Here is a 22,907-nt window from a genome sequence, read left to right as displayed (position 1 = left end):
TACAGAAGCATATCCTGGGTTTAGATGAGAGTGCCTCGCCACGCCATATGTAGAGCTCACTCGTTAGGTACCATTAACATTCAAATCTTTCTTCAAAATCACGAAACTCACACTACTTCTTGTGATCACAGCTGCCCTCGTATGCTCACCCTCACTATAAAAATTAGCCTTTAGTCATTTTCTGAAAACCTTCAACCCACAATTATTTTATTGAATAATGAATTCTCATCTGCTGAATGGGTTTAAATTCAGGATAATAATCAATTGACACTACACCCTACACTTCATTTAAAATAAGCCAGAAAAAAGAGAGAGAAATATTAAAAGGTCTAAATGGTGAAGATGCTGTGTTCTGAAAAAAGGTCATGGTCCACTCGGTTTTCATATTCAATAATTATCCTACTGTTTTCAATATGTAAGCTGGCCCTCATCCATTTTTACATTTTTATCATATCACAACCTCCTCAGCCACAACAGTGTTGTTTTCTTGACTATATGCCAGACTGAAATCACTCAAAACACTGGCAAGCTCCTACTTTTTTTCTTTTTTACGCTGATGCTGAAAGTTTAATAAGCACAAATCACACACGTGTGTGTAAACAGAAAGATGGTGGGAGTTATGCTACTCCCAAGAGAATGTGGTTATTAAAACTCCAAATATATCCACCATACTCGCTGCTGTGCTTACAGTTATGACCCACCGTCTGGCATTAACAGCTACATGTATGAATCGAGTTTTCTGAACTGTTTCTCAATGTGTTGAGTTTACGTTCTGCATCACAACAGAAGCCAAACATGTATAAGGAATAATGGATAAAAGATTCTTGACCAAACCATTTTTAATCTGTGATTAAAAGCAGATAATGTTGGCAGATTAAACGTTTTAGAAGGACACACGTGTAATCTTGGAGATTTTTGAATATTTTCTGGCATTTTATTGATCAATAATTGGCTGTAATTAAAGAAAATCAGGAAATCAATTAATAAATAAAGTAATGGTCATCTTCATTCACTAAATTTCACACCTGTGGGTGGGGGAGGACTTTTTTTTCCACTTTCTGAAGATGCAATAAAGAATATATGCAGTATTTTCATGTACAATATGACAGTTATTCTTTTTTTTTTTTTAACCACATCTTGTACCATCGCTGACACAGTGGAAGCAAAAATCCTGAGACTTAACAAAGGAGTTTTGAGCTGTTAAAAGGAAAACTGTTGCTGAGGGTTTCTGTTGTGTTTGTGTTGTTTTAGGATGATGTGAAACCTGTGAGCAATGAGAGTGTGTCAGCATGTGCGTTACCAGCCATGGATCAACATGCTTATCGCCTTGGAGGGACTGTTAGCAGACTGAGCTACAGCCTTCCTCTACAGGTCCTGCAACCCAGGTAAGTAAACAGTCTGATACACAATCATGCATATGTATAAATCCTTACATGTAAGATTAATAAATGTGAAGTGTACTTGTTTGAGTTTACCAATTCAAAATCAGTATTTATTTCTTTTTTTGGTTCTCCACAGACCGCATTTCTCTCTTGAAGTCAGGACTCGATCGCATGAAGGCATGCTGTTCTTTGCTGCAACCAGAGGAGGGCAATCTCATCTTGCTTTATACATGTCGAAGGGCAGGATCAGGCTTTCTGTGGGCAAACAGAAGATCTTCAACCGAGAAAAGTACAATGATGGAAAGTGGCACACGGTCAGTTCATTGCATTTATATCAACAAAAACCCCTCTAATTGCTAAAAAAAAAAAAAAAAAAAAAAAAAAAGTGAAACACTTTATGTTTACAGGTAATGTTCAGTTTGGAAAAGAAGAAATTCCGGCTGGTTGTAGACGGAATAAGAGCTCAGGATGGGCAGCTGACTAATGCAGAGCTGTCATCCATGAAGCAGCAATTCCTGTCCCCTGTCTACTTGGGCAGTACCCCACATTCCCTTCACAAAGAGTTAAAGGTTTAAAACAATAACAATGCAAATTTCACACAACTAATTCAATTTAGTGTCTATTTATTTTATAAATTTGTTATGCTTTCACTTTCAGTCGAAGGGCCTTCCGAAGCACAGTGTGTCTGGCTGCGTACGCAATTTTAAGATGAATGGAGCGCAAATGTCAAATCCAACCGCGAATCATGGTTCTGGCCCCTGCTTTGAGGGACAGACACAAAGAGGCGCTTACTTCTCAGGGAATGGAGCACACGTCGTTGTCAGTGAGTAAAGCTTTCTTCACAACAATCTGACAGCTAATCTTTTAAAGTTCATTTGATTGAGGAACATCATCACAATTTTCTTTTTAATTTTGTAATATCAGATGACTAAATAATAACAATAACAAAATAAACCAGAAAAAGCAATTTCCTAGCAAAAATGCAGTATGAATGCTGAAAATGTGAAGATTGCGCCTGAATTGCTTAAATATATTTGAAGTATCAGAAGCTCAACTTGCTGAATGAGCTTAATTGCGTAAGATTACCAAAACATCATCTGGCTTATGTGTAAACTGAAAAATGTGCTAAAAAAAAACAACTAAAAAAAGTATAAAGTATAAACTTAAATTTAGAAAAAAAAAGAACCACAACTTGAAGCACAAGCTCATCAAAATGTCCCCTCCTAAAACTCTTTACAAGTACACACACACAGACAGACGGGAGTGAAACAGTGGGTGTGAGAGTGTGTGCCTTTCTGTTTCTATGCCAATCAAACAGTCTGAATCTGCTGAACTTGAATCCACCAATCAGGAGCAGCTTGAGTCTGTGTCTGTCTTACCACCAACACACAGAGGAAATTGCTGCTGAGATACCCAGAAACAAACAGGAGCAATATGAAAGTTGTAGATCTGACAAACATTTGACTCTTTGAGTATAAGAAGCAGGGCGTGCATTTTTTGTGTCTGTACCAGTAAAATTGACCGAGAAATGGCAGTTCAAAAAGTGCGTCCATTAGCTTTTTGAAACTCTCTGAAAATGTTGTAAAACTTAAATTGTTACTGTTTGAAAATGGTAAATAAATAAATAAATAAATATATATATATATATATATATATATATATATATATATATATATATATATATATATATATAAATATATATATATATATATATATATATATATTTATATTTATATATATATATATATATATATATATATATATATATATATATATATATATATATATATATATATATATATATATATATATATATATATAAAAATGAGTAAAACCTGAAGAGTCTAAGCCTTGGACTCTTCAGGTTTTACTCATTTTTACCATTACCATTACCTTAGAGTCTAAGGTCATGGGATATGTTTAATTTTTGAATTTTTTCTATAGTTCAAAGTATGCTAAACTAATTTAGTTTCAAAATAGGGTGGGTTTGAAGGGGATCATTCATTTGAAATCACAGAAAAACCAAAAAACGTGCAGAAGGACAGCGTAAATGCTTAAACAGCATTCACACTAATAAATCGTTTTGTATTTTCTGCATTTCAGATGATTCCTTTGTTGTGGGCTCCAGCTTTGAGCTGCTGTTTAACATTCGTCCACGGAGTCTGACGGGACTCCTGCTTCATGCAGGTGTGTACAGCAAGACTCCAAATGGACTGCCGATGGGTCACTATCTCATTATCTATATGCTCGGAGGAGAGGTGAGACCACATATCTGTTTGTCATTTCCATATTCATTTTTTTTTTTCAAGCTCAAAGGAACTTATTAGTAGAACAAGGTCTCTTGGTTCTGATATCTTCTGATCTTCTTTATCAAACTGATGTTTTTCTTCCTGTGTAATAAATATGAACCAAGTTTGCCATTTCTGTTCAGCACGCAGAAACAGACACTAAATTCATATTAGACCTAAATTTGCAAGTGTGATTCAAAGCACTGGGTTTGGACATGTTCCTGTTTGTAGGTGGTTGCACGAGTAAACAATGGAAATGGAGAATTCATGGTGTCAGTGAAGCCAAAAGCTTCTTTATGTGATGGAGTATTCCATAAAATTTCAGGTAAAACACCATTAAAATGACTCAAACTGTCTTTAACACCTTATAGACTTGACATGCATTGTACAAAATATATCAATTTATTATTTTTATGTTTAGTAATCAAGAGGAAGAATGTTGTGCAATTGTATGTGGACACACTGGACAACTACAAGATTGGACCACCATTTCCCAATATACCTTTGACCAAAGACCCACTGTATGTGGGTGGCATTCCTGGTAAGTGTAAATCATCTAATTTGAGTGACTGAGTTTTTGTTTTTTTTTTGGTTTTGTTTGAGTCAAACTTGAGCACATATTTAATTAAACTATATTTTTGCACTCACAAGCAGCTTCATTAGGTACAATTTGTTAGTTCTGGGTTAGACCCTCTTTTGCCTTCAGAACTGCCTAAATTCTTTGTGGCACAAATTCAAAAATTTACTGAAAATATTCCTAAAAAACTTTGACCCATACTGCCATGACAGCATCGCACAGTAGCTGTAAATCTTTCAGTTGCACATCTGTGATGTGAATCTCCAGTTCTGCAACATCCCAAAGATGTTCTATTAGATTAGATCATTTATTATCTGGTTACTGAAGAAGTCTTTTCAGTACAGAACACTGTCATGTTCAAGAAACCAGTTTGAGATTATTTGGGCTTTCTGACATGTTATGCTATCCTGCTGGAAGCAGCATCAGAAGATGGGTACACTGTGGTCATAAACAGATGAACATGGTCAGGGGACAATACTCAAGTAGGTTGTGGTGTTTAAATGATACTCAGTTGTTACTAGGGGGGCCAAAGTGTTCTCGAAAAATACCCCCCACACCATTACAACACCATTGCTATTGCCAGAGCCACTGATACAAGGCCGGACAGATCCATGTTTTTATATTGTTTATGCCAAATTCTGACCCTAACATCCAAATGCAGTAGCAGTAATCGAGACTCATCAGACAAAGCAACATTTTTCGAATCTTCTATTGTTCAGTTTTAGTGAGTCCATGTGAAGTGTAGCCTCGGTTTCCTGTTCTAAGCAGACTGTAAACCTTCTGTTTCAAGGTTCGACATGCAGTTGTAGCTTCTGCCTTTCAGTGGACAGCCAGTGCAGTTCTTATTGACCTCTGGATATTTTCTCCATTTTGTTTCTCTGTAAACTCTAGAGAGGACTGTGTGAGAAAATCCCAGTAGATCAGCAGTTTCTGAAAAACTCAGATTAGCCCATCTGGCACCAACAACAATGCCATGTTCAAAATCAGTTAAATCACCTTTCTTTGCCATTTTGATCCCAGGATAAATGCTATTTCCTCAGTTCTCAGTCGGAATGCCCCTCAATTTGGATTTTCCACTCAAAAAATTTGGAGCTGACCAACATACCATGAGTTATCCAACATAGCGGCACTGAATGTAAACAGTAGTAAAACTGTAAACTTTTAATTTGTTCTGCCACTGTTGTGTATTTTTAACTCACTAAATAAACCAGATGCAGGGCATAGATCAAGCTCTATCCATAAATGTGTTTTTAAAGCACATAAAAATAAGTATTTTGCTGTAGTATTTTGCTATTTTGCTGCTAGTGATATCTGAATGGCTCTAAAAGTCCTGTTTTTCCTGGCTTTTTCTGGAACTTCCGACATCCAATTTCTGAGATATCTGTAACATCGCAGGTGCTCTTGACCATGTCTACATGTCTAAATGCAATTGAGTTGCTGCCAGCTGATTGGCACATAGATGGAAGACGTATTTTTGATATGGTAGATATACAAAAAAAGTCATATTGGAGATACAAAACACACCAAGAGATTTGTCAAGACAAATCAAGAGATTTATTGTCTATCCCCTTAATAAAACGTACATCTTTCTATAAAAAACACTTTAGTTATAGTCTTAAGGTTAAAGGTTAAAATAAAATAGACTGAAACAATAAAATCACTCACCTGTCCCTTTCTGCCACAGCGATCTTAATGCAGCAGAGGCTTCCTGTCACATCCTCCTTTGTTGGATGCATCCAGGACATGGGGATCAACGGTGAACTGGTGTCCTTCGAAAGGCCGTCAAGCGTGTTTGGTCCAGTCAACCTCAAGGAGTGTCCAGGCTGAACATAAAGATCTCCTCAAACCATCAGTAAACAAACCCTGGGACCATGTCCACCACCAGCTATGTGCAATCTGTTACTATGACAGAGAATGTGTTAGCATGTAAGAGTGTGTGTGTAAGACGATTGTGTTTCAGCGTGAGTGTGTTGGGATGAATGTACGTGAAAAATAAATATATGAGCAGCGGCTTACAGGTTCATAATGTTTGCTGTTAAGTTAAACATGTCTATATTTATTTAGTGTAAAGTTGCGTATTGCCTCACCAATTACAAATGCATTTTTTGACGGCTGCAATAAACTCTACTTTGTTGGTCTAGTCAGTCTCTACTGACTATCAAATGCTACTGAATATGCTTGTAAGTGGTCAGTGCTGCGTTACAGTCAGCCCAGCACTTTCAGAAAACAAGTATTGCCTTTGGTGCTGCGAAAGAGATCAAGATTATTAACTGATGTACTTTTGGTTTGCTTGTTGGACTCAATAGCTTATACTAAGAAAAATGATGTTTACACCCATGATTCTCAATTCAGTGACATTTCAGGGGTTGCTAAGCTATTCTGTATTCATATCCACATGCCAGCATGCAGAATTCTGCATTTTAACTGGCTTAAGAGACATGGACTCTTTGCACATGTTTTCAAACCACATGTTTTTCGCCCCCAGTGTTGTATTACTGTTCTGATCTGATTTTCCAGTTTGCATTCCCTTTGCATGAGAATATGGATGTATATCTTACAGTAGTTACACCAGATAACAGCATGTACTAAATTTTGTTTCTATCAGTTAAATAACCAATATACCTAGATGCCATTAGAATAAGTTTGGTCAGTAGTGTTTGGGACCATTGCAAAAGTAATAACAGAAAAAGTATGTTTAGGTACTTATATTCACAAAAAAGGTGTTTACGTTTCTAAATTGTGCATTTATGCCAGACTTTAAATAACATTATATCTCAATATGATGTAAAATTCATATTAAATTGGACACACTGTACATGCATTCCTGTCTTGTGGCAACTGATTTGTAAGCCATTATGTAACCTGTCTGATTAATATTCTTTATGAATACCTGTCAGTGCCATAAATAAATAATGGACTTTTGATCAAGGAAACAGCTTGGGAACTGTTAACTTCCACTCATTATGGTTCATACTAAACAATTAATGTACACTGCTGTGCAAACGTCTTGAGCCACCCCTCATTTCTTTATATTTTGTTTCCAAGCAGCCAGACTTTCTAGTAGTTTTTTTTAAATTAAGGGATGAACTGGTGTTGAGTCTACACATAATAGACAACTTAGAAAAGAATCAATCTTAAACTGTAAGTTTAAGCACTTTTGTATCAGCAGCCTGTTGCAAAACTCATTAGAATTATACAAACTCTGGTTTTGCCTTACTGTAGTGCCATGTATGTTTGTACATGTTTCAAAGTCCTATTTCCCTTTTTTGTAGCAAAATGTAAACACCAGAAGGTCCCGTCAAGACCTTTGCACAGTGCGGTGAGTATTTCTTTTGTAACTATAGCTCATTTTAATATTAGTAAATTATATAGCATTTAGGAAACTTTGATTGTGTTAAAATATGAAACACAATAAAATGTGGCCTTTATAAAATTCAGATAGTGTTAGAGTAAGAGCTCACACTGAGGTCTTGTCCTCAGTATTGCTTTAGAGGAAATGAGACTTTTTGGGGGGAAGATGTGGTAAAAGTAAGGAAGTTTTCCTGAAAGTATACTTTTAGAAAAGCATTAGGATAGCATAAGATTTGAAAATGTAAAAAAAACCAACCTGTTAGGGATATATCTGTTAAACGTGTTAAATAAAATACAAAGTTGAGAAAATATCCATTATTGCCATTGGTAACCACTGGTAATTAGTCAAAAACGTCAAAAACTGTATGGACTCCTCACCTCTGCGTTTTAGCTAAAGACCACGCCCACTCCTATGCTGCCTTCAGGGTCGTTCTTTTCCCTCAGAAATGACAAATAAATTGCGCAAAGTTACAGTTAGCGCACCATTGCCTGAGAACATAACGGAAAGGAAACTCTAAAATTATAGTGTGGCTGCAAATTAAAAATAAATACATAAACAATACATGCGATCTTCCTGATGGGCAAAAATGGAAAGGTCGTAGCATAAGAAACGCAGGAACAGATGTGTTGACAAATAATTTAACACAAACAAAACCTTTTCTGTTTGTGGCTTGTTTCACCGTTTTCACCTCTGTTTGCATTAATGTATTCAATAAGAGGAATAATCTGTTCTTTTTCTTCATCTAGTTCTGTTCTTCTGCTAGAAATCTTTTTTACGATAGCACATGAAGGCAGCACGTTTCCTGGCTCACATGCAAACCAGCGGTCAGGAGACAGAATACAGAGTACGGCCGCCCAGCTGGCGGGACACTGGTTAGCTTCACTCTGTGTTGTAACCGGCTAGTTATGTGAAATAGCGGATTGTTATACGAACGTAAATATGCCAGCATTTGCTCCAAACTGCGCCACCGGTTGAGACTTCTCTGAGTGTAAGTAAACTAACCAGCTATACCGCCCTACCTGCCTGTCTCCGGTCGCGTTCAGTTCCTCACCTCCGATATCGGGTGTCTTAATGGCGGACGGAAAGGAACCAGCCCCGGCGAGCGTGGAGGAGGAGACAGACAGTATAAACGACGCAGAGCTGGCGCTGAAGGGAATCAACATGCTGCTCAACAATGGATTCAAAGAGAGCGACGAGCTCTTCAGAACATACAGGTCTGTGTGTGACTTCTCTTCCTGTATGTAAAAACAAAACAGAGGCGTATGCTTGTGTTAAATGTTATGGCAGGTGTAGCTAATGTTCCCAAACTTGTGATTAACCAATACAATTACAACTGAAGGCATCAAAGCGTGTGGTCTAAGCTTTGAAAAAACAAAAACAGGAAAAAAAAAGCCCACCACCCGTGTCACGCTTGTCTGGTGGAGAACCATTTGATCTGATCACAAGCAGAATTAGTGTTGTTTAAATACCCTGAGCAAATATCCACAACCACAATATGTGACATGTGTGCACATCATTAGATTTGGTGACTGTCTTCATAAATGTCTAAAAAAACAACGAAGTGCTTGCTTAACAGGTTGCCATTCCTGTTATACCGCTGTCTGGCTTTGAGGTACTTTGTACCCTTCTTGTGAAATATGTCAACATGGCCCAGCTAGTTCCTCACATCGACAGTTGAGTGACATATTAGAGGAAAACAATAACAACAATGTGTCCAGATAAGGTAACCAGGTTTCTGAGATGGTCTCTCGTTTGCTGATCCAGAAAGCATACATGAAGAGGCATACAAGCATACATGAAGACTGTCATTAGGTGAGAGTGCAATATTAAAAGATCCATAGCATCACCTGTAGAAGTCTAGGTTTATATATTTTTACACATACCAATTATTGGATGGCTGCATATGTCTTGCCTTGCTCTGGAAAGCAATGTCTTTGATGTCATTTAGGATCGAAATGCAAGCATTAAACTGGTAAACTATTCTCTTAGTCCAGTAGCACCCATCTCAGCCAAATAATCAGTAGGCATGCGAGAAAACTGCTGCATAACCTTTCTTTTTGCATTTTGCATTCATTAAAAGAGGTCACAAGTTATAAATGTTGGGAATCCCTGCTCCTGAACCGCACACGTCCTTACACATGCTTCAGCCTTTGCTTTCAACTTGAATGCTTATGTCATGAAAGGGCAGCTCCTATGGTTCCTGACCCCTGGGGAAAGCGTAAATGTCACCTCGTCCGCTAATTGCATTAAGCTCTAGGTGTCATCCTGTTTTGACTGGATCAGCAAAACGATGGAGGGAAGTGAAAAACACAAACACAGCTGTCTGAGAATGAGCTTTTACTGGCAGTATGTACGAGTTTCTGTTAAAGCTCCCCTGGTACTATTACGTTTGTATAGTATGTTGCACTTATGTGTGGAGGTGGTTCCATTATAAATTAAATCCCCATCACAGTTACACAGGGATACCTGTACCAAGTCAATTTTCCACAATTATTTGAAACATTTTGCCGTAATTTGACTGACACGTGGTGCCTCTTGTCTTCAAAGTGAAATATAAGGCTGCTGAAATTCAGTTATTGCACCAAAATGACCACACAGCTACACAGCTACAGATGGAAATCAAAAGGACCTTTGATTTCTGTAAATGATGCAAGTTTTCAGCTACACAGATGCAAGTCTGTGTAGCTCTAAAAGATTATTATTAGTAGCTATAAATGTGTCAATTGTGACAGGGTATATGTTTTGATTATAGGGTAGAAATTTCTGAATCTCTTAATTCATCAAAGAGAAAGTTAGTTGATAAGTTTTGCATTAGCTGGCTTGTGACAGTTGTAAAGCTGTGTTAATAGTGTGTAACAGTGTATTATGAGCACCTTTGATGCCCTAAGATAATTTCAGATGAAGGGCATCTTAAAGTGTGTTAGTTATGAGGGTGAGGCCAAAAATTGCCAATTGGGGGTAGAGGGTAATAGTCAAAGAAAAGAAAGTCTAATCTGAGTTTCTGCATATTTAAAGGCAACAGCATGCAGTCTGCCTTTTGTGGAAAAAATGGGTCATTCATGGATTGTTTTTCTGAAGAGCTTAAGTGAATGGTAGTGAGTGGTAGTGCAACAGGATACACCATTGCAACAAGTCAGTTTGTGAAATCTCTTCCCTCCTAGCTACTCCACAATCAGCTATAAGTGGTATATATAAGCGGAAGCATTTAGGAACCAAAGCATTGCAGATGATGTGAAGTTACAGAGTGGGGTCGCTGAGTGCTCATAATGCATTAAAGTGGCCAACACTGCTGACTCAATAACTGCACAGCTCCAAACCAGCACACAAAAACTGTGTGCTGGGAGCTTCATGGTTTGGGCTTCCATGGCTGACAGCTCCTGTAGGTATAATATTTGTAGTTGACCCAGTATTATTGTCCATACAGTGTATATGTTTACAGAAATAAAGATTAATATAGTGACGCTGGTCCTACCTAGTAAACTCAATTTGGTTCCTTGATGTAAAACAAAACAAAAAAAACCTCTATTAAATATCTTTAATCTCAGAATTTGTCAGCTGTTTTTTTTATCAAATGTGACTTTTTTTTATTTAGCACTTTAATGTTGGAAAATATCTTGGTTTTATATTTCATGAATTAATTTTTCATTGTTTTACTTCTGAATATTCTCCTCCTTCCCATTAGTATTTTTCTAACCTACAGTAGTCCTAATACATTGGCATTATTGATGCATGAAACAGGCCACATACTTTTCATTGTTTCTCCAGTGAACTTTACACTGTCAGAGAAAATCACATTATGTGAAAAGACTAACTTCTCTTATATGTTTGGGGTTGTTTTCTTCTTCTTTTTTTTTACTTTCTTTCAGGAACCACAGTCCTTTGATGAGTTTCGGTGCAAGTTTTGTGAGTTTTCTGGTGAGTGGAAAAGCAACTCGCTGCTATTTTGGTTTGTGGCCAAACTTCTCGAAGATTTTTGTAAATGTTGCTTTGGGAGCTTTTGGTTTCTTTGTGAGGCTTATGGAAGTTCCCTTGTGTTCCCTTTAAGTCCTTTTAAGCCAGCTGTTATGTTTTGCGAAGAAATTTCTAAATTATGTTTGATCAGCATTTTTCCCCCCCAGCTACAAACGTAGCTGAGTTTGACAGTTTGTTCTAAACTTTGCAAGTTTCTGCTGTCATGATTGGATGGTATCATACACATGCTGGGTCAGCAGTGGGAGGGATGTCACAAAGTACAAATACTTAATTTCTGTACTGTTACTGTACTGTTTTACTGCCTGTATTTAAACACAAGTATCTTTGTTTGATTGTTTTTAGTCACATTTTCAAAACAGGCTCGTTATTTTATTTTTATTTTTAATGCGTTTGGGAGTTATTCTTTCACATCACTGCTCAGTGTGTATGACATAAATGTCATAGAGATGAAAGATGCAAACAGCATATAATGTATGCATCATTTATTGCATTATACTCTTTTTTTTTTTTTTTTTTTTTTTTAATGTTACCCATCGAGAATGTAGGGAACAGCTACAAATGGAGTTATTTAATTTAATGTGCTTTTTCTCTGCATGATGATTGCATGTGTTGAAGCACCTATTCCCATCTATTAATATTATTATAATATTTTTTAACATGACATGAGGCTTATTTATCTTTGCAAAAAGGAGCTGATAGAAGAGCTACTATATACTTTAATATTTTCCACTTCCTGGTCAGCTGGTAACATCTGAAGTACAGTGGTATTTTTTAACAAGTCATTAATGACTCCAGAGGACTTCTGTGAGATTGACCCTTAAAGGGCAAAGATAGAATAAGGTTACACTTGCAGAGCACATCACCATGATGTCTACTCATCTTTTACTGGGAGAAATCAGAGAGCAAAAGCCCTTACGAGTTGCCAGGCACCTCAGCATGTGAAAAATGAAATTCCCAACAAAAGCTTTGACAGTGGAAAAGGACTGCAGTGTTACTGAAGTCCAAGTAACACAGAGATCTTTGTTTCAGTCGAAGCAAAAAAAGTTGGCAGCTGGGTTGTAGTGCTAGAATAATTACAGAGTTTCTGGTGTATAATTGTACTTCATTAGTAGCCTGACCAATTAAAAATAATCATTCAGAAGTAACTTTATAAATTAAATGTTTTTTAGTATGTGGCAAAATCCCAGAATTTGGCATTCAATTATTCAATTATCTCTTCATGTTTTTTTGTTTTTTTTAAAAAGGGATTTAGGTTAGCAATAGTGCATATCCTTTATCTTCTACCTGTTTTGTTCATTCATTCATTGTATGTGTAATTTGTACAAAATCTGTCAATTTGGAACAATTAGATTTCGTTTTCTTGTTTCTTTTTCTGACTCCACTGTCGAGTGTTCAGTGTAAGCGATTTTTCTTGAACCACATGTAAGTAATTGATTGCTTTTATCCGGTTTCCCTTTTGCAGAACGCCATGATGACTTTTGAAGAGGAAAAAATGCAAATGGCTTTTGAAGACCTCAAGGCTACAGAGAGACTGTGTGAGAGTGAAAACATGGGTGTCATTGAGACCATTAAAAGCAAGATCAAGCGCAATGTGAGTAAATACTTGATTAAACTGCCTGTATTGTACATCATTATATAGACAAGCATTTCATGTTGGGCCTGTAACGCCCACGTGTGCTTGTTAGCTCTCCTGCATACCTGTCTGTCATCAGCCTGTAAATGTGGGGTGTTTGTGTGGGCAGATGGACTCTCAGAGGTCAGGGGTGGCTGCAGTGGACCGACTCCAGAGGCAGATCATCATTGCAGACTGCCAGGTTTACCTGGCGGTTTTATCTTTTATCAAACAAGAGCTGTCATGTAAGGGAACCTTTGGTATTTGTTGGTTGACAGTGATGCACTCCACACGTATCACGTAGGTAGGTGACAAATTAAAGGAAAAAAACAAAACCTGTCTTTTATGCCTTGGGAAGCTTTTTTGCTGGTATGGGTCCACTTGTCTCTTTAGAGGGAAGTGTCACTTGAAATCAGTACAAAGCTGTTATGGAATGTTTTTATTGTGATGGAGGTGGTCTCTCCCAGGTAGCCCCTGTTGCAGGGATACAAGGAGTCGCTAGATCTCAATAGCTATGAGAGATTTTGGGCCAGCACTCTTTAGCGCCATCATTGAAACACCACATGACAGAAGAATCTTTTAGAAGAGTGGTTTTAGGGTGCTCTAGCCTTCCTGACATTGGCCTCTGATGGCTATGATAGCTTTTCCTTTAATTTGTCATCCACCTTTTATTTGATGTGTTAAATACAAAGAGGTTATAATAAAGGACTTTTCTCTAATCTGAGCTTCAATCCTCTGACAGCATATATCAAAGGAGGCTGGATCCTCCGTAAAGCTTGGAAGATGTACAACAAATGTTACAACGACATCACACGTCTACAAGAAGGCAGCAGGAGGAGGGGCTCTGAACAGCAAGCGACGCCGTCTTCATCGTCCGGCTCTGCTCTGTCCCACCAGAGTCGCTCTCCCTCACCCGGGTCAAGTCCATCACAGAGGCTAGATGGCATCAGTCCCGAGGCTCTGGATCGGCTGAAAGGTTCAGTCAGTTTTGGTTATGGTCTTTTCCACCTCTGTATATCGATGGTGCCACCGCACCTACTGAAGATCGTCAATCTGCTGGGCTTTCCCGGAGACCGCCATCAGGGCCTGTCAGCACTCACTTACGCCAGTGAAAGTAAGGACATGAAGGCCCCCTTAGCTACGTGAGTGAGTATGTTTGCGTATCTGTATCCTGTTTTGCAACTTAAACAGTTGTGTGCAGTGTAATAAAATAATGAAAGCATAATTTGTAGAGGAAAGAAGGAAACAAAAAAGAGATCCCAGTGTGAACAGCTGTAATAATTGACTGACTCAGGTCCCTGTAGCACAATTTTCCAAATCCTGCTTCATACTGAATCGTTTGAAATTGGTTTTTAGTCCTTGGGTGCCTTGGGAACCATGTTTGTAATCAAGCCTTTAATTAAAATCAAGTGTGTGGGAATTTGGTCATGTCTGCCAAGTTAACAAATCTGTAATATAACCACATTATGCAATATTACTGTAAAATGCTGTGAATCGTATTTCCTCAGTTTTGTAAAAAGCGCAACACATTGTGCTGTTTTTTGTGTGTGTGTCATTATCATAAATTAGAAATTTGCTATATTCCCTCTCATTACAGTCTCTGTGCTTTTCTTGCAGCTTGGCTCTGTTGTGGTACCACACAGTAGTGCAGCCCTTCTTTGCTCTGGATGGCACAGACACACAGTCAGGCCTAATGGAAGCCAAATACATTCTTAAACAAAGAGAGGCTATTTATCCCAACTCCTCCCTCTTTATGTTTTTCAAAGGCAGAGTTCAACGCCTTGAGGTAAAGACATGTGAATACTAAACCTTGTTATCTTTTGCCATGTGAAGTAGTCTTCTAACTTGGAGAAGCTCAGTATTGTCTCACTGTAACTCATACTACAAAGTTTCCTTCTGTAGTGCGAGATCAGTAGTGCCTTGACGTCCTTCAGTAGTGCCTTGGATCTGGCCTCTGACCAAAGGGAAATTCAGCACGTTTGTTTATATGAAATAGGTACTGCCTGGCTCTCATATTTCTCTCATATTTCAAATATGCCTCACTCGGTATTAGTATGCAACATCATTTCTGATCGATTTTTTTAGGCTGGTGCAGCATGATCGAACTGAACTACAGAGAAGCCTACAGAGCGTTTGACAGATTGGCGACTGAATCTCGCTGGTCCCAGTGCTATTATGCCTATTTAACTGGAGGTAATTACAGCACCGTAATGCTTTCAGGGTATTTTGTAAGCTCGGTAGTGGATGCTAATCCATATTGTATGTTGTGTGGTGCAGTGTGCCAAGGAGCCACTGGTGATCTGGAAGGAGCCGTTGCTGTTTTCAAGGACGTTCAAAAACTTTTCAAACGCAAGAATAATCAGATAGAAATGTTTTCCATGAAAAGGGTGAGTGTGTAACTAGTTTGTTTCCTGTAGGAATATTATGGTGCTAAGAATGCCACTGATGTGAAGATGCACTTTTGTTTTTCAATCAGTCTGAGAAGCTAAAGAGCTCCAGTATATCCAAAGAACTCTGCATCCTATCAGTGATTGAGATTCTGTATTTGTGGAAAGCTCTGCCCAATTGCTCCAATGCCAAGCTGCAGACGATGGCCCAAGGTACTGCATTCCAAACTAATATCTCGCTTGCATTATGTGCACTAATGCAAAGTGTTTGTAATTTTGATTCCTCCCTTAGTGTTACAGGGGATTGACGACGCCTCGTGTGCAGGCCTGAAAAACCTCCTTCTTGGTGCCATAAGCAAATGTCTACATAATACCAAAGATGCCATTCAGGTACTCTTGTGTTAAATTAATTATGCAATTTGCATTTTTGGAAAATTGATGCACAGCATGAAGCACGGCCCTCGCCGGCTGCCTTAAAGGATTGTCCATGCACTTACACAACACAATAATCATTGTTTGTTTTGGTATCATGACCTTTTTTTTTTTTTTGAAACAGTATTTCCAGCTGGCTGCAAGGGATGAGGGGGGGCGTCTGAGCAACTCTTATGTGCAGCCCTACTCTTGCTATGAACTGGCCTGTGTGCTGCTGAATTCCCCAGAGGCAAGTTTTGTGTGTGTGTGTGTGTGTGTGTGTGTGTGTGTGTGTGTGTGTGTGAGAGAGAGATAGTTAAACTGTCTCTCTTGGCCAAGGTCCTGGAGGAGTTACACTATCTAAATATTTAATTTTTTTTTTCTAGTCTGCGGGGAAGGGCCGAATGCTAATGCTTCAGGCCAAGGTACAGTAATACTCTTTATTTATTCTCTGCCCTGAAAGGAGGTAATATGTCCTGTTTTTCCTGTCTATTTGTTAGCAGTCTAGCTTCCACTGTTTTTAAGATATCATTGTGGCGGGGTGTGGCCTGCAGAGCCGTGCAGGCCACACATCCGCAATCATGCACCGCAGACTTAAATGTTGTACTGGGTCCTGTGGTTGGAGAGGTGGTGTTGATGTGAGTACAGCTGGCAGCGGGAGAGCTGCGGCCGTTGTGTGTAAATGGTGTGCCTCAATAAAAGATGTTGAATAGCAGTAAAATGCCATCGGGTCTGCTGTGGTCGTTTACGATCATTTTTAAGTTTTGTGTGATGGCAGTTACCAACAGCTCGAGCGGATTTAATTTAGGTGAAAATCTGGTTAAGATCAAGGTCGCACCATATGTGAAAATCAGTACAAAGTTTATATTAGCCATAACTTTTTATTGATCGTCTTCAAACTTCACAACAACATACTGGGCATTGGAGGACATGAGCACCCATGTAGGCTAAGCATTTCACCTTGACCGTCATTATTAGCGCCCAAGGTGAAAAAGCTGGTCTTGCAAAACATTTTAAGAAACCATATCGAGTATAATATGTTATATGGAAGGTCATGAAGAGAGCTTGTGATGTCACAGTGATGCCGTAACAGGCTGACATCCTCATATTGTAATGAAAACAGGCTGATGTCAGCATGTCTTATTAATTTTAGCGTAGTCCGTGGTCTTTGGGGCGAGTCGCACTATGAGTGATCTTGTTACTACTGGAAGTAGTTGGTAACAAGTCCTGTCTTATTTGATTAATTAAAAGCAATTAGTGTTTAGATTTTGTCTTATTTTTGCTGCGGGTCAAAGCTTTCTTTATAAAACTGATCAGGATCTTTTCATTCTGACTCATCGTTCTAAATCAGATTAAGACACCCACTGTCTGATCAGGTGACAGGATGTCTATTGGAGTGCCAGTGCTGCTTGAACTTAGTGAGCTGAGTATACTGGCTTTGCATTGACCTAAAGTTTGCCAACACTGTAGCCAAGCCTCTGTATAAGGAATGGATTTAAAATGAAAATGACGGAATTTGAATGAAAACAACAGAAATTGGGAACAAACAATGGAATTTGAATGAAAACAATGGAATTTGAATGAAAAGAACAGAATTTGATCAAAAACAACAGAATTTTCATGAAAACAACAGAATTTGCATGAAAACAACAGAATTTGAACAAAAACAACGGGATTTGAATCAAAACAATGGAATTAGAATGAAAAGAACGGAATTAGAATGAAAAGAACGGAATTTGAATGAAAACAACAGAATTTGAGAATGAACAGAACAGAATTTGAATCAAAACAATGAATGAATGAACCATGAATTCTAAAACAAACAATAGAATTTGAATAAAAAGAGTAGAAGTAGAATGAAAACAACAGAATTTCAATGAAAAGAATGGAATTAGAATGAAATGAATAGAATTTGAATCAAAACAATGGAATTTGAGAACAAACAATGGAATTTGAATGAAAACGACAGAATTGGAATGAAAACAACAGCATTGGAATGAAAACAACGGAATTTGAATGAAAACAACGGAATTTGAATGAAAACAACGGAATTTGAATGAAAACAACGGAATTAGAATGAAAACAACGGAATTAAAATGAAAACGACGGAATTTGAATGAAAACAACAGAATTTGGGAACAAACAATGGAATTTGAATGAAAAGAACAGAATTTGAATGAAAACAACGGAATTTGATCAAAAACAAAAGAATTTGCATGAAAACAACAGAATTAGAATGTATAGAACAGAGTTTGAATGAAAGCAACAGAATTCTAAAACAAACAATAGAATTTGAATAGAAGAGTAGAATTAGAATGAAAACAACTGCATTTGAATTAAAACAACGGAATTTCAATGAAAAGAACGGAATTAGAATGAAATGAATAGAATTTGAATCAAAACAACAGAATTAGAATGAACAGAACAGAATTTGAATCAAAACAATAGAATTAGAATGAACAGAACAGAATTTGAATCAAAACAATAGAATTAGAATGAGAAGAACGGAATTTGAATGAAAAAAACAGAATTTGAATGAAAACAATGGAAGTTTAAAACAAACAACAGAATTAGAATGAACAGAAAAGGATTTGAATCAAAACAATGGAAATAGAATGAAAAGAACAGAATTTGAATGAAAACGACGGAATTTGAATGAAAACGACAGAATTTGAATGAAAACGCCGGAATTGGAATGAAAACAACAGAATTTGAGAACAAACAATGGAATTTGAACGAAAACAATGGAATTTGAACTAGAGCAGGGCGATATGGCCAAAAATATTTATCATGATATATATTTGAAAATTTGCGATAACGATATAACTGACGATATAATTGATGCGAGACAAAATACAACTCCACAACATTACTAGCGCAAAAAGACAACCTTCCATTTATTTTCACTTAAACAAGAAGCTGGTTTTTATGTACATTAAAGCTTTATAAAAATGTAACAGTGCAAATGCAAATTCCTTGCTGAAAGTTTAACCAAAAGGCATTTCCAGTAGAAATGGGATGACATATCCTGAGCATAACCATGTATAATATCCACTGAAGTTAAAAAGAGGTGCTTTGCAACAATAAACTGCAGTGAGCAGTACGTATTTTTCGGACCACAAGGTGCACGGGATTATAAGGCACATTAAGCGAAACAAAGCAGTCAGATAAATCAAACTTTATTAAACTCATTCTTCTTGCTTCCTCCACTTCTGTACCATTGATTTATTAATGAATGAATTCTGCTCTATTCCCATGTTGTTGCAGTATATTAATGACTAACCTTGTATTGTGGATGGATTATCTCAGTTGTTCTCCTGACTGAAGTTTGGTCCGTTTACAGCATCCCGCCATGTGATTGCATTTGTCTCTAACTATCAGGAACTTTAACGTTAACTTTTATAAGTGGAAAAGTGTTAGTGTTTGTCCTCCAGCTTCACTGTTTATGTTATGCTAACATAGCTGTGTCGCTAGCGATCAGGTAGCACATCATTATATACCAGCTAGCCCAACTTCAGTAACCCTACAAACGTCATTGCTGTTTAGTTTCCTGTCTTCATTTATGTTGGACGTGATAGCAGAGCTGTACGTTTGAATTTTTCCAGAAATCTCTGTCAGAACATGCTATATCATGCTTAGGTAACTAGCGAAACTAGCGAGCTAACTTCCGCTAGCTTCCTGCTAACTTCTAACTCCGTTAAATGTAACAAATTTTGTTTTCATGGATGCCTGGAAGTTAAACTTCATAGTTTCACCTGGTTAAGCAGCAATGCTGATCGTTTTATTAAAGATGAAAGAATTGAGACAGTTTTTAACTCTCAGTGATGCTGCAGTGTTCGTTTGATCTGAAGAATAGGGAGTTTAGGACCCAGATTACTCCCAGATTTAAGAGCATCTTAGTCCGGCAAATACGACAATAACGACAGCCGCTTGCATGTTCTGCAAAAAAATGTGCTTTGTCGTGTATCTGACGGACAAACACCAAACCAGTTCCACATCACTGAAGTTGCACCATTTTTACAAACCAATTCTGGTTCATCTGTTTCACTCAACAATCGGCCATGTGCGTATGAAAACAAAGGCACTGCGCATGCGCGTTTTACTCATATTCTATCGTGATATTTCATTTTCCTATCGTTGCCAAACATTATACCGGCATTACCGTGAACGGTATAATATGGCCCAGCCCTAATTTGAACGAAAACAATGGAATTGGAATGAAAACAACGGAATTGGAATGAAAACAACGGAATTGGAATGAAAACAACGGAATTTGAAATCAAACAACCGAATTTGAATGAAAACAATGGAATTAGAATGTACAGAACAGTTTGAATGAAAGCAACATAATTCTAAAACAAACAATAGCATTTGAATAAAAAAGTAGAATTAGAATGAAAACAACAGCATTTGAATGAAAAAAAACGGAATTTCAATGAAAAGAATGGAATTAGAATGAAATGAACAGAATTTGAATGAAAACAACGGAATTAGAATGAACAGACCAGAATTTGAATCAAAACAATGGAATTAGAATGAAAAGAATAGAATTTGAATGAAAACGACGGAATTAAAATGAAAACAACGGAATTTGAATGAAAACAATGGAAGTTTAAAACAAACAACAGAATTAGAATGAACAGAACAGAATTTGAATCAAAACAACGGAAATAGAATGAAAACAACGGAAATAGAATGAAAACAATGGAAGTTTAAAAGAAAACAACAGAATTAGAACGAAAACAACGGAATTAAAATGAAAACAATGGAAGTTTAAAACAAACAACAGAATTAGAATGAACAGAACATAATTTGAATCAAAACAATGGAAATAGAATGAAAACAACGGAAATAGAATGAAAACTACGGAATTTGAATGAAAACAATGGAAGTTTAAAAGAAAACAACAGAATTAAAATGAAAACGACGGAATTTGAATGAAAACAACAGAATTAGAATGTATAGAACAGAGTTTGAATGAAAGCAACAGAATTCTAAAACAAACAATAGAATTTGAATAAAAAGAGTAGAATTTGAATGAAAACAACGGAATTAGAATGAAATGAATAGAATTTGAATCAAAACAATGGAATTTGAATCAAAACGATGGAATTAGAATGAAAAGAATGGAATTAGAATCAAAACGACGGAATTTGAATCAAAACGACGGAATTTGAATGAAAACAGCATTTGAATGAAAACAACGGAATTTCAATGAAATGAACGGAATTAGAATGAAAAGAAAAGAATTTCAATGAAAACAATGGAAGTTTAAAACAAACAACAGAATTAGAATGAAAACAACGGAATTAAATGGTCTGAATGCCTGATGCAGTCTCGCCCTGCAGAGCAGTGTTGTAAGTATCTTGCTTGCATTAGCATTAACTTTGTTAGTTGATTGGTAGCTGACACTGAATGAGCACAGATCTCACTCTATTAGCCGTAACAGCCATCTCTGCATGTCTGGGCAGACACACGGTGTCTAAGAGGAGCACTGGGCTCTCTGTTTTTCTTACCTGATTGGTCAGCATGTTCATTGATCTGTCTGTGTTGACTGCAGAGGTTGTTAGAGGGCAGAGCACGAACAAAATAAAATTCATTTTGTTTTCCGTGCAGGAGGACTACGCTGGCTATGACTTTGAGAACCGACTCCACGTTCGTATTCATTCAGCTTTCGCCTCTATGGCGGCCTCCGCCCAGCCTTGAACTTTAATCTGAAATGTCTTTGAAAAAGCCACAATAATGAGTATGGATATTTTCACTTTAAAATAATTTCTTTATACTTATAAGATTCTGAGCCAGTGCATCATTTAGAACACAAACATGAATATTTCACAAGAAAACAGGTACAAGAGGTGTTATCGATCTGTTACTGTACGGCACAATACACTGTTTGTTTTTGTCTTCAGGGTTTGTTTTAAAACTAGATGCCTGTTGAATTGAATGAAAACCCGTAGATTTGTTTTGTAAGATCTTAGGCATTATTGCTTACATGGAGGAAATGTTCTTCAGATTGTGTAAAGGTACATATCAAGTATTAAGCATCAAAGCAATTACAAGAAATGACTCTGAAAATGTCTTTAAGAAGCCAATATTTCCACTTCAGTGTTGGTTGTTGACTTTGACATTTGTAAAGCTAATCTATAGGCAGTGTATTAATCTTTTGTTTTTGTTTTTTTAAAAGCACAGCCCCTTTTTAAGCAGTCGTTTTTATCAATGTGCCACTTTGAGCGGCTTAAATGCACAACGCTCCTTTCTGCTGCAAAGTTTTTCCTGTATATTTGTTATAATAAAAACAACATTGTAAAACTGAATATCTGTTTTCGTCGACTGTTTAAGTGTCATAGCTTAAAGGTGACAAATACATTTCTTCACCAACAGAATTTGTACTTCTTTAGTGATCAAAGTAATCACGAGGGGCATTAAGCCTTTCCTGTAGTGGCTTATGAGGCACAGACAATGATGAGGAATCTTTTATCATTCCTCCTCAAACTGCTTCAGATGCCTTCAGATCATGGAAAGTGGACATTTTTTTTTTTTATCCTGTATTACAGAACTTCCGAGCTTCAGCTATGAACTACTGCTATTATATTGTTATCACATCCATCTTCTTCTGGTTATTAAATTCAAGGTAACAGGGGAGCTTGGGCCTATCCCAGCTGTCACAGGCGCACAGGCCACCAGCCTGTAACAGGGCTAATACTTATTACCTGTTTTAATTCATTGTTCCTTGATGACAGGGTGTCTTGTACCCAAGGTAGCAAAGCAATGCTAAACCATGATTCCCCCTTTATACTAGGTTTCATGGTCCTGATTTTGGTGATGGTGTGTCTTCTGCCCCTCTAAACATATTTAGATGGGCATCTTTTTGCTAAAAAGATCAACGTTTGTTTCAGCTGTCAAATGGAAACATGCCAAACAAAATT

At 37.3% G+C, this 22,907-nt stretch overlaps 2 protein-coding genes across 3 annotated transcripts in view; both read left to right on the top strand.

Moving 5' to 3' along the window:
• Positions 1–7,193, top strand: part of LOC147308389 (laminin subunit alpha-3-like) — a 60,453-nt gene extending 53,260 nt beyond the window's left edge. For both annotated transcript variants that reach the window (XM_086270672.1, XM_086270671.1), the window contains exons 70-77: positions 1,252–1,385; positions 1,519–1,696; positions 1,790–1,951; positions 2,040–2,205; positions 3,486–3,640; positions 3,902–3,995; positions 4,092–4,211; positions 5,932–7,193. In XM_086270672.1, the coding sequence (XP_086126798.1) occupies positions 1,252–1,385; positions 1,519–1,696; positions 1,790–1,951; positions 2,040–2,205; positions 3,486–3,640; positions 3,902–3,995; positions 4,092–4,211; positions 5,932–6,074 (1,152 nt within the window). In that variant the 3' untranslated portion in view covers positions 6,075–7,193. The remainder of the gene's footprint in view (positions 1–1,251; positions 1,386–1,518; positions 1,697–1,789; positions 1,952–2,039; positions 2,206–3,485; positions 3,641–3,901; positions 3,996–4,091; positions 4,212–5,931) is intronic.
• Positions 7,194–7,706: 513 nt separating this feature from the next.
• LOC147308388 (tetratricopeptide repeat protein 39C-like) lies at positions 7,707–22,902 on the top strand. The gene is made up of 14 exons (XM_086270673.1): positions 7,707–8,813; positions 11,466–11,514; positions 13,034–13,162; positions 13,314–13,428; positions 13,926–14,325; positions 14,801–14,969; positions 15,086–15,179; positions 15,269–15,376; positions 15,461–15,570; positions 15,660–15,783; positions 15,863–15,960; positions 16,127–16,231; positions 16,368–16,406; positions 21,598–22,902. The coding sequence occupies exons 1-14, from the start codon at positions 8,671–8,673 to the stop codon at positions 21,685–21,687; spliced, it is 1,773 nt and encodes a 590-aa protein (XP_086126799.1). The 5' UTR covers positions 7,707–8,670; the 3' UTR covers positions 21,688–22,902.
• The last annotated feature ends 5 nt before the right edge of the window (positions 22,903–22,907 follow it).

Source organism: Aulonocara sp. 'chitande type north' Nkhata Bay, linkage group LG18 (assembly GCF_057382095.1).
Source record: "Aulonocara sp. 'chitande type north' Nkhata Bay isolate Kocher_YH1m ecotype deep benthic linkage group LG18, A_spYH_male_GT1.1, whole genome shotgun sequence".
Lineage (NCBI taxonomy): Eukaryota > Metazoa > Chordata > Actinopteri > Cichliformes > Cichlidae > Aulonocara > Aulonocara sp. 'chitande type north' Nkhata Bay.
Note: the sequence above shows the minus strand (reverse complement) of the source record. Positions and strands in the feature narration are given on the sequence as shown.

Excerpts from the sequence above, each read along its gene's own strand:
- LOC147308388 (XM_086270673.1), top strand. The coding sequence starts at position 8,671 with ATGGCGGACGGAAAGGAACCAGCCCCGGCGAGCGTGGAGGAGGAGACA. Across the intron at positions 13,163-13,313 it reads AAAGCAAGATCAAGCGCAAT|ATGGACTCTCAGAGGTCAGG; the intron begins GTGAGTAAATAC and ends TTGTGTGGGCAG. Across the intron at positions 15,784-15,862 it reads GCTGCAGACGATGGCCCAAG|TGTTACAGGGGATTGACGAC; the intron begins GTACTGCATTCC and ends TTCCTCCCTTAG.